At 36.3% G+C, this 11,623-nt stretch overlaps 1 protein-coding gene across 2 annotated transcripts; it reads left to right on the plus strand.

The window, feature by feature from the left end:
• Window positions 1-457: 457 nt before the first annotated feature.
• Window positions 458-5,713, plus strand: LOC107613876 (pentatricopeptide repeat-containing protein At2g17140-like). 2 transcript variants are annotated; one of them, XM_088496016.1, is made up of 3 exons: window positions 458-827; window positions 1,764-4,657; window positions 5,198-5,713. In XM_088496016.1, exons 2-3 carry the CDS (start codon window positions 2,148-2,150, stop codon window positions 5,322-5,324), a joined length of 2,637 nt encoding a protein of 878 aa, XP_088352142.1. In that variant the 5' UTR covers window positions 458-827; window positions 1,764-2,147; the 3' UTR covers window positions 5,325-5,713. The 2 variants fall into 2 exon arrangements, with proteins under 2 accessions (XP_088352142.1, XP_088352143.1); XM_088496017.1 differs by lacking the exon at window positions 458-827 and having other exon boundaries at window positions 838-4,657.
• Window positions 5,714-11,623: the final 5,910 nt, after the last annotated feature.

Genomic DNA, 11,623 nt, shown 5'->3' on the forward strand with positions numbered 1-11,623 from the left:
TTAAATCGAGATTCTAGCTACTATGCTAACAGTAAATTTCTGTGTTTGTCAGAAATAGGGCTTCAACTTGTTGCCCATTGGGTTGCTCTTAGAGCTAACAAGAAAAAGAAGGGTAAAGCTTCAATATGTTTGTTTTGTTCTGCTTAAACTTGTATTTTGTAGGTTGTTTCTTTTAGTAGCAATGACCCTAAACTTCTATGAGAATTAGATGGATTATAATTTATAACTCTCTGTCAGTGTTGTTAGAACTGGACCGATCCGTCCGATCGGATCAGAAAATCAACGAACCAGTCACAAGGTCGGTCTAGTTGAGTAATCTGACCGTATAAGAAAAAGAATTGGTATGGCTTAGTTGGACCGTCCGCTTTTGACGGAGAACCGGCGGAATTGAAATCCGGACCGTTTTTTCAAAAAAAAAAAAAAAAAAAGAAAGAAACCCTACTCAAAAGACCCAAACCCAGGCAGTAACCCTTCTCGAAGCCCCCATCCCCCCTCTTTCTCTCAAATCTCACTCTCACTTAGTGCTCTTCCTCTCACACTCAAAAAAGCCATCCGCTGACCGCGTCGCCGGCTACTTTGCCTCGGCTCTCCGGCTCCTGTGCATCACCTTCACTGCGTCTTCGCCGCTGCCTCTCCGTCTGCATCGCCGTCGTGGTTGGTCTCCCTCTTCTCTGCTCGTTGTCTCGTGTGCGTCTCTCGTCGTCGTCAGTCTCCGCACGGTCGCCGTCTCTCGTCTTGTTGCTGCTGCCTCCGCTATCCAGTCTCTGCTTCGCCGTGCTTGGTCTCCCCTTCTCTGCCTGCGTTCTGCCTTCACATCGCATCATCAGGTAAGCATTTTAATTTTTTTAGTTATTCGGTTACTGGATTATAATCTGTTTAACGGATTAATTGATTAACTGATCAGTTGATTCTTGATTGTTGTTGATTATAATTCGTTGATTCTTGGCAGATTATTCAAGTTTTGTTGATACATTGGAATATATGTAGTGTAATATATGTAGGTTTAGCGGCTGTTTGTTGTTTTTTTTTTTTTTTGCTGATGATTGGTGTTTAGGGTTGATTTGTTGCTGTTTTTATATTAGTATGGTGAATTGAGATACTGTTTTTATATTGTTGGTGTTGTTTTTTATATTGTTCTGTGAATTTATATTGTTGGATAGTGGATAGGTTCTGTGAATTTGAGTTACTGCTTTGTTTATATTGTTTTGGATAGTGGATAGGTTCTTGAAATGTATATTGTTATGCTCATGTTTATTTTGTTGCATAATTTTTTATTTTTTTGGTTTTGTTTGCAAGGGTTTAAACTAGGAGTATTCGACACTTCTCAATTCTAAGCTTTTGTTTAAAAGTTCAAACTTTTGAATCTTTATTGCATTCTTTTATCCCTTTTATCTGCAACATACGACTTTGACAAATAATGATTTGGCGGAATTAGTTCATATTCTTTGCAGGAAGGGTTTACGATTATATACTTTTGAAAATTCTAGTCACAATTGTCTTTTATGGGAAGCGATAAAAACAAGTCTCAAATTAGTTATTTTTAGAAATTGAAACAATTGTTATTAAAATGTTAGTGACAATATGTATTTTAAATTTTAATTTTAAGTTTTTGATTATTTTATAATTTTTATTTACAACTGAGTTTATCGGTTCAACCAGTACTCTACTGGTTGAACCAATGACCTAGTAACCCAATAATTTGACCGGTTCGATTAATGTTTCGGTTCTAACAACTATGCTCTTTGTCCTCTTCTTTAAATTAGTGCCACTTGTCAAGTATACAACTGTCACATGTGTCAATCATGGAAAGGCAACACTCGTCAAGCAATAACCATGAAGTTCTCTCCCATCTCCCATCAACAAGAAAGATGTTAAAAGTCAGTTAAGTTAGTTGTTTACTAAGTTGATCAGTGGTGTGAGAACATACTATAATAAGTTAGAAAACACAATCGTGTCACTAAGAATTTCCGTGAGTATATCCTTGCAGCATCTCTGAGGAAATCTCAATTGAAGGACTCAGTCCCAACTAAGAACAGTAATCTTCACTCTCACAACACATTAATCCCCTAATTGTTTCTTCTTTTAAGCAAGTGTAGAAATCAATCAATGTAATTACGAAAAAAGAGTAATGCACAAACAACTAGAAGATGGATCAGACGATGTCGTCGAAGCTGACGAAAGTTGTTCTGAGCAACACCAACAACCCCAAGCTCGCATGGCATCTCTTGAAGCGCATCCTCTCATCCTCCACCTCTTCTTCCTTACCCACCCATGATCTCCTTCGTTCCACACGCGCCACCATGCGTGTCCTCATCTCCGCCAACATGCACCACCAGATTGATGACCTCTGTCAATTCATCCTAGCCACGCAGCCTCCCCACATAGCCCACCCTTCCCTCCTCTCCCTCGTCCGGGCTTTGGCCCATTCCTCATCCCACCTACACCATGCCTTCTCCCACTTCAAGTCCCTCAGGGCCCATTTTCCCTCTCCTCCTCCTCCACTCTCCCTCTACAACCTCCTCCTCCATGCCTCCCTCAACCAACACCGCTCTGATTTCGCCACGTGGCTATACACCGACATGATCACTGCGGGGGTAAGGCCGCAAACTTACACCTTCAACCTCATGATGCAGTCGCTGTGTGATTCTGGTGCTTTGGACCATGCACGGAACCTGTTCGATAAAATGTCTTACAAAGGGTGCTACCCAAATGAGTTCACTCTTGGCATTTTAGTTCGTGGGTTTTGTAGGGCCGGTCTCACGAGCCAAGCATTGGATATACTTGACAACTCATCAGGTCTTGTTGCCAATAGGGTTGTGTACAATACTCTCATTTCAAGCTTCTGTAAGGAGGATTTGACCGGTGAAGCTGAGAAGTTGGTTGAGAGAATGAGGGAACAGGGTATGTTACCAGATGTTGTCACCTTTAATTCTAGGATTTCGGCACTTTGTAGGGTCGGGAAGGTTTTAGAGGCGTCAAGGATTTTCAGGGATATGCAGTTGGATCAGGAGTTGGGACTTCCTAAACCTAATAGAGTTACTTATAACTTGATGCTAAAAGGGTTCTGCAAGATAGGGATGTTGGTGGAAGCAAAGGCTTTGGTCGACTCCATGAAAAAGGATGGCAATTTCACCACTTTGGAAAGTTATAATATATGGTTGTTGGGGTTGCTTAGGAATGGGAAACTGTTGGAGGCTCAGTTGGTTCTTGATGAAATGGTAACGGAAGGCATTGAGCCGAATTCTTACTCCTATAACATTATGATGGATGGGCTATGTAGGAAACATATGCTGTTGGATGCCAGAAGGTTAATGGATTTGATGATAAGCAATGGTGTTTATCCAGACACAGTTACTTATAGTACTCTCCTCCATGGATATTGTAGCAAAGGAAAGGTATTTGAAGCAAAGGGTATTCTTCATGAAATGATAAGGAATGGTTGTTATCCAAATACTTATACCTGTAACACATTGCTGCATAGCCTGTGGAAAGAGGGAAGAACACTAGAAGCAGAGGAAATGCTGCAAATGATGAACGAGAAATGCTATCAGTTAGATACTGTGACCTGCAATATCATAATCAATGGTCTCTGTAGAAATGGAAAATTGGAGGAAGCAATTCAAATGCTAGGTGAGATGTGGACTGATGGACCAACATCCCTCAGTAAGGGAAACTCATTTGCTGGCCTAGCTAATTCAATCAACAATGTGTCGAAGTGCACACCTGATGTAGTCACATATACAATCATAGTTAATGCACTTTGCAAGGTTGGTAGGGTAGAAGAAGCAAAAAAGAAATTTATTGAGATGATGGCAAAAAACTTGCGCCCTGATTCTGCAATATATGATACATTCATATCAAGTTTTTGTAAGCAAGGAAAGATATCATCAGCATTCCGTGTCTTGAAGGATATGGAGAGAAATGGATGCAGCAGGACTCTTCAAACTTATAATTCGTTGATCCTGGGTCTAGGAGGTAAAAGGCAAATATTTGAAATATATGGATTGATGGATGAAATGAGAGAAAAAGGGATATCTCCAGATATTTACACTTACAATAACATAATCACTGCGCTTTGTGAAGGAGGAAAAACAAATGATGCTACTTCTCTTTTGCATGAAATGTTGGATAAGGGCATATCTCCCAAAGTATCTACCTTCAAGATATTGATTAAAGCCTTTTGCAAGTCCAGTGATTTTAAACTAGCATTTGAGCTATTTGAGGTAGCTTTGAGTATATGTGGCCACAAAGAAGTATTGTACAGTTTAATATGCAATGAGTTTCTTGCTGGAGGACAACTCTCTGAAGCAAAGGATCTATTTGAAGCTTCATTGGATAGATTTTTCGCATTGAAGGATTTCATGTATAAAGATTTAATTGATAAACTTTGCCAAAGTGAAAGATTAGATGATGCTGATTACCTTCTCCAAAAATTAATTGACAAGGGATATGGATTTGACCATTCATCGTTCATGCCGGTAATTGATGGATTTAGTAAAAGTGGAAACAAACACCGAGCAGATGAATTAGCAAAGAGGATGATGGAGTTTGCTTCAGAAGATAGACCTGCTGACAGAACCTATCAAAATGGCAAGAGGATCTTTCCTAGAAAAGTTGAAAATAATGGTGGAAGTGATTGGCAGGATATAATCCACAGGTACGGGTATTTTTTGTGCATTTTTGGGTTCTTTTCCTTGGGAAAATGAAGTTATTTGTTAGTTTTGGCTGTCTTTGAAAATTATTTTTACTTTTTTTTTTCGTTCTTTAATCATTCCATAATTTGCATTCTTAATTTCTATATACAATGATTAGTCCTCCATAAATATGATCTGTATATGATTTCTTCTACAGCATTTGGACAATGATACCATTCATTGGTGTTTGGTTGAATGGAGTGCTACTATGTGATAGAATCTGTGTCTTCATTTCCATTATCTCATTTATTAGACGGTTTCCTGGTTGATAAACTTATACAAACAATACATATCATTTTTTTGTACTTGGTTAATTTTTGAAAAAGTTGCATTATCATGTGTATAAAATGATCTTGTATCAAAATTTGCTGTCATCACAAATATGTTAGTTCTATCAAACTATAAATAAACTTGGGTCCTGCTTTGAACATGGAAATGATTGTCAAATTGACTATAACATATATTCAATGCTCATTGATGATCTGTTATGTATTACTTAACAGGGATGGTGGCAGTGGTATTGCATTGAAAACTCTGAAACGTGTACAGAAAGGCTGGGGCCAAGGTAGTATCTCGAGTTTGCGGCCACCACAGGATGATTTTCTTGATTACTATGATGGTATTGGTTGATTCTTTGTTATTTCTTTGTATATTCACCTTACTTTCAATCCCTGAGCCCTTAGGAGTGGATGATAGGAGAATGAAAAGGTTTGAACTGATTTCGGCCTGGTGAAGCAGGTAGATGAGAGTGGAAGATCTTTTTCTTGGATTACATGGCTCCTGAAACCATATCCTTGATTATTTGATAGTTCATACACTTGGTTCTTACTAGAAACAGATTAGTCTCAGATGTAACACTTTGAATCTGTGCTATAATGGCCATATCCATGTCCCAGATTGTGAATAGCCACAGAAGCACTAGCTTACATAACTCGGATACTACCAACTCATAGAAACCTAACCTGTGAAAAGATGTTAACAGATTTACTGATAATTGGATTTACTAATTTACCCTCGGATGTTAATCTGTTCATTTGAACTTAGGAGTTTCTCTTACTGATGATGAATTTTATCCAATCCTTTCTCAAATAAAAGATAAATTACTCCTTATGGTATGTCTTGATAGCTATTGGATAAAATAAGTTATGTCATCATAATTAAAACTAACTCTTTATTAAAAGGGTTCTCTGGTATTTTTTTTAGCCAAATTTTTTTCTTTAATTTTTTCAAGTGTGAGAAAGAGGAGATAAAACGTTATTTTCTGGAAATGAAAATCCATATAATTTATAGCATCAATGGCTAGCCACAAAATCATAAAATGTAATTAAAAAAAATTTGAGACAAGAAGATAATTATGAAATGCAGAGATAGGAAGTATGAAACCGAAATTAGAATAAATTATATATAAACCCTGCAAATTAAACTCGCATGGTGAGAATGAGATATTCACATGATTGAAGCAAATAGTAATTCACATGGTGAATTAAAACAAATATTCCAAAAACAATAAGAATAACACACACAGCGTTTTCTATGAAGGGTAAACAATAAAATTTGAAGTGAAAACGAAATATATGCCGAGAAGGCAGAATGGGAGGACAAAGGTGGGATGAAAAAGAGAAGAGGAAGTAAAAGTACGAGAGGGGGAAAGGATGATTTGGTTTCTCTCCGGCATGTCCATCTTCATTATTAGGGTAACTCATTAATTAAGAGTTAGTATTAATTATCATGTCATAATTCATTTCATTCAAACCATTAGATACCAGGAATAACTTACATTTTATTTAAGAGAGGCTTAGGTAGAAATCATTTTAATGTATTGACCATTTCATTTGTCATAAAGTTATTTCTCTTTTACTTTAGTTTCCAATATTTTTTAAACTCAGAAATAGTTTGCCAATCCTATCAATTATAATTTGTTCTATCTTGAAGAATGAATCAGCGGCAACATCATAGTTCATTGCGCACTATTTTGTGTACTACTATGAAAGTAAACCAGCATTGTTTTATTTCTTGAACTTTAAAAGTAGTTATTTAGTTTCTAAAGTGATATTTTGTAAATTTTTTGAGTTTTTATTTTTTTAAGTTGGTGGTTAGTCAGTTACTATTGATTTGTCTATGTCAAAATGACATGATACGTCATGTGAAATTGAATAATTACGTGGCATACCGCACAGGATTGAACACAAATATCAGTCTACTATATCAGATTTCTAATGTAAGTGGTATAGAAAATCTTAGACTAATAAAAATGGATTAAGTAACTAAGGTGTATATATAATATGAATGACTGTTATACATATATAATTCCATTTCCTTTAGTTTTGGAGTCGAGTGGATCGATTTAGGGTTTATTTGGGTGCACTTCTAAATTTTTTTTTTTGAATTATTTTTTTAAAATTTTTTTAAAAAAATAAAAATAATTTTATGTTTGAATATCTTATGCAACAAATTTTTTTATTTATCAATTATATTTGAGTATAACAAAATAAAAATATTTATTTATTTATTATATAAAAATATTTTTTTACAAAAAAATATAAATTATAATTTTTTTAAAAAAAATATTTTTTATTTTTTTAGTATTTTTATTTTTATTATGTCATCAACATAAATAAATAAAAAATATTTTTTTAAAAAAAATTATAATTTATATTTTTTTGTAAAAAAATATTTTATATAATAAATAAATAAATATTTTTATTTTGTTATACTCAAATATAATTGTTATACAATGTCATCAACATAAACTTGAACAAGAAGTATGTCATCATTAGATGCTTTGATAAATAAAGTAGTGTCGGTGGTACCCCTTTGAAATTGATTTTCCAACAAGAAGGCACTAAGCCTTTCATACCAAGCTCTTGGAGCTTGTCTAAGACCATAAAGAGCCTTAGTTAATTTGAAAACATGATTTGGAAACTCTTTTTGTTCAAAACCGGGGGGTTGTGCCACATACACTTCTCTATCAATAAAGCCATTAAGGAAAGCACACTTAACATCCATTTGAAACATTTTGAAACCTTTATGGGCGGCATAGGCAAGAAGCAATCTAATTGCTTCCATTCTAGCTACCGGAGCAAAAGACTCATCAAAATCTATACCCTCTTCTTGATCGTAACCTTGGGCCACTAATCTAGCCTTGTTACGAACAACTTGTCCATCCTCACCAAGTTTATTTTTAAATACCCACTTAGTACCGGTAACTTTCTTACCATCCGGATGAGGTACTAGTGTCCAAACTTCATTCTTGTCAAATTGAGCAAGCTCTTCTTGCATTGCTTTAACCCATGATGGATCCTCAAGAGCTTGTTTGACATTGTTGGGCTCTATTTGTGACAAGAGAGCAAGATTGCTAGGTTCGGCTTGCCTTTTGGTGGATGATCTTGTTGTTACACCATGAGAGGGATCACCAATGATGAAATCATGAGGATAACCCCTCATAGATTTCCATTCTCTAGGCTTTCGGATAGGTGTAGTACTTTGATGATCTTCTGGTGGTCTCACTGTTTCAGTTGCTCGTGCCTGTTCAGGAGACAAAATGGAAATGTCTCCTCCAATCTGACGAGACAAAACCGGGCTGACAGATTCTTTACTTTGAACAGATTTGGGATTTTCTTTACTTGTTCCAGCCTCTTCATAATCTGAATCAATATCCTTCACAATACTGGGAATTAAGTTAGAATCACAAAAAGTAACATGTATGGATTCCTCTATTGTCCTATGCTCCTTGAGATAAACTCTATAGGCCTTGCTTGTGGTGGAATATCCAACAAACATTCCTTCATAGGATTTTGGATCAAACTTTCCAAGGTTTTCTTTATTATTAAGCACAAAACATTTGCATCCAAAAACATGAAAATACTTAAGATTTGGAGGGGTTCCTTTCCATAGCTCATAAGGTGTTTTCTTTAACCCTTTTCTAATGATTGTTCTATTCAAAATATAACATGCTGTGTTCACAGCTTCAGCCCATAAGAATTTAGGAATTTCACTCTCACATAACATAGCCCTAGTCATTTCTTGAAGGCTTCTATTCCTTCTTTCAACCACCCCATTTTGTTGGGGGGTTCTAGGGCATGAAAAATTATGAGAAATCCCTAAGTCATCACAGAATTTTTCAAAATCTTGATTTTCAAATTCTCTTCCATGATCACTTCTTAAATGGGCAATTTTCAAATCCTTTTCATTTTGAATTTTCTTACAAAGGGTGGAAAAAGCATGAAAGGCATCATTCTTATGAGCAAGGAAAAGTACCCAACCAAATCTAGAGTAATCATCTACTACCACAAGACCATAATGTTTACCTCCTAAACTTTGAGTTCTAGTAGGACCAAAAAGATCAATATGTAACATTTCCAAAGGCCTTATGGTTGAGATTCCATCTTTTGATTTAAAAGAGGATTTTACTTGTTTGCCTAATTGACAAGCGTCACAAGTGAGATCCTTATCAAACTTGATGTTTGGGATTCCTCTAACCAAATTTCTTTTGACTAGCTTAGAAATTTGATACATGCTAGCATGTCCCAACTTTCTATGCCAAAGCCATTTTTTAGATTCAAAAGATGTAAAGCATGTTACATTTTGTTCCTTTAAATCCTCAAGAGTTAATCCATACACATTGTTGCATCTTTTAGCTTCAAGAAGAACATTCCCAGTTTTCTCACACACAACTAAACAACCAAATTTCTTAAAAATAACTTCAAAACCCAAATCACAAAGTTGACTAACACTAAGCAAATTATGTTTCAAGCCATGTACAAGGAGAACATCATTTATACAAGAAGAAAAGTTTTTACCAACTTTCCCAACAGCCACAATTTTTCCTTTTGCATCATCACCGAAAGTGACAAGTCCTCCATCATAGTCATCAAGCTTTATGAAGAAGGTTGCCTTTCCGGTCATATGCCTAGAGCATCCGCTGTCCATATACCACATATTTTCCTTTCTTTTGGATGCTAGGCACACCTACAAAACAATGCTCAAGTAACCTTAGGTATCCAAATCTTTTTGGATCCTTTTACGTTAAACCATCTTCTATGTCCTAAGCCATTGTAATCAAAAACAATTTTATAAACCTTGTCACCAACCATTCTTTCACCGAAAAAGCATTGAATGGAAAAGTGTCCATTCCGATTGCATAATCTGCAAAACCTTGGAGTTGCCTTTTTGTTAAAGTAGGTGGGATCTTGAAATCTTGTGTCATTAGAAGATGAAGCAATATTTTCAAAATGTAAATTTTCAGATTTATAGAATCCCAACCCAGCCTTATCATAAAGAGGTTTTTGACTAGCCAAGATGTGATTTAAACTTTTGGAACTTTGTGTAAACTTGGCCAAGTCTTCCTTAAGTCTTTTAACCTCTTTAAGCAACTCTTCATTTTGCTTAAAACAATCCACATATGCAAGAACACAATGGTTACTTTCACAGCTTCTGACTTGGGCTCTTAACTGCTTATTCTCTTCAACAAGATCACAAGCAGTTTCGGCCTCTCTTACTTTTTCTTTTAGAAAACTGTTTTCATCCTTAAGAATGGTGATTTGTTGTTCAAGTTCTTGATTTTCCAGCAAAAAACATCTTATTTTTTCAGAAAGGTGGTCTATCATAAGATGAAGATCTTCAGTGTTAGGGTTATGAAAGACTACCTGATCTATGTGGTCTGCCATGAGACATGTGTGACTTGGTCTCGGTTTCTTCATCATCATCATCAGAATCATTCTCCAAGTCTTCCCATGTGGCCATCAGTCCTTTCTTCTTTCCTCTTTTTGGCTTTTCCTCCTTCTTCAGCTTGGGACAATCAGATTTGAAATGCCCCATTTCCTTGCAATTGTAGCAAGTTACCTTGCTGAGGTCTTTCTTCACTTTCCTTGTGCTGCTGCCTTTACCTTTGAGCTTAGCCATTTTCCTGAATTTTTTTGCAAATAAAACAAACTCATTTTCAGAAGAGTTATCACTGGATTCATCATCCAGAGGGTTAGTCATAGAAGAAAATGCAATTCCTTTCTTTTTTGTATCTTTTTTCAAATAGGTATTTTCAAAAGCAAGAAGATTTCCTCTCAAATCATCAAGTGTCATGGAGTCTAAGCTACTGCTCTCAGAAATAATTAAAGCTTTAGTTTCCCACTCTTTTGTGAGACATCTCAACACTCTTCTCACTAGCACAGAATCAGAATGTGTAATTCCCAGAGCATCTAAGCCAACAATGATAGCATTGAACCATTCAAACAGTTCATCAATGGACTCTCCTTCCTTCATTGCAAACATTTCATATTCTCTGTTTAGCATATCTGCCCGAGTCTTCTTGACAATGGTGGTTCCTTCATGGGTGATTTGCAATTTGTCCCAGATTTCCTTTGCCGTTGTGCATCTTGATACCCGTCGGTACTCCTCGAAGCTGATAGCACACTTGAGCAGATTTATTGCCTTGGCATTTAACTCCACCTTCTTCCTATCTTCCTCGGTCCATCTTGCTTCTGGTTTGAGAGAAACAACTCCTTCGGCACTTGTGATAGTTGGAAATTGAGGCCCTTCGAGAATAATCTTCCAAAGTCTGTAATCCACTGCTTGTACAAATATCTTCAGTTAGATTATAGGACACCACATTTGCGCCACTGTTTTCTGCCATGAGGATCTTTGCTCCAAGCTGCAAAGCTTGATCTCTTTGAGACCAAGCTCTGATACCAATTGATGGTTTCAGTGGCTAAGAGAAGGGGGGTTGAATCTTAACCCCTTTTTGCTTGCTAACACTTGTTGGATTCAGAGGAGACTTTTCTGTTTTTGGCTCGTCCCTAGCCACGAGACATTTTCATTTTGTCTCGTCACTTGGCACGAGACATTTTTGGTTTTTGCTCCTGTGCAGTAGAAAACAGAAATGGAGTAGGAGAGAAGGAAAATTACGCCCAGATATATCCTGGTTCGGCTGCTAAGTG

The sequence above is a fragment of the Arachis ipaensis genome, chromosome B8 (assembly GCF_059453495.1).
Source record: "Arachis ipaensis isolate K30076 ecotype BB chromosome B8, ASM5945349v1, whole genome shotgun sequence".
Taxonomy (NCBI): domain Eukaryota; kingdom Viridiplantae; phylum Streptophyta; class Magnoliopsida; order Fabales; family Fabaceae; genus Arachis; species Arachis ipaensis.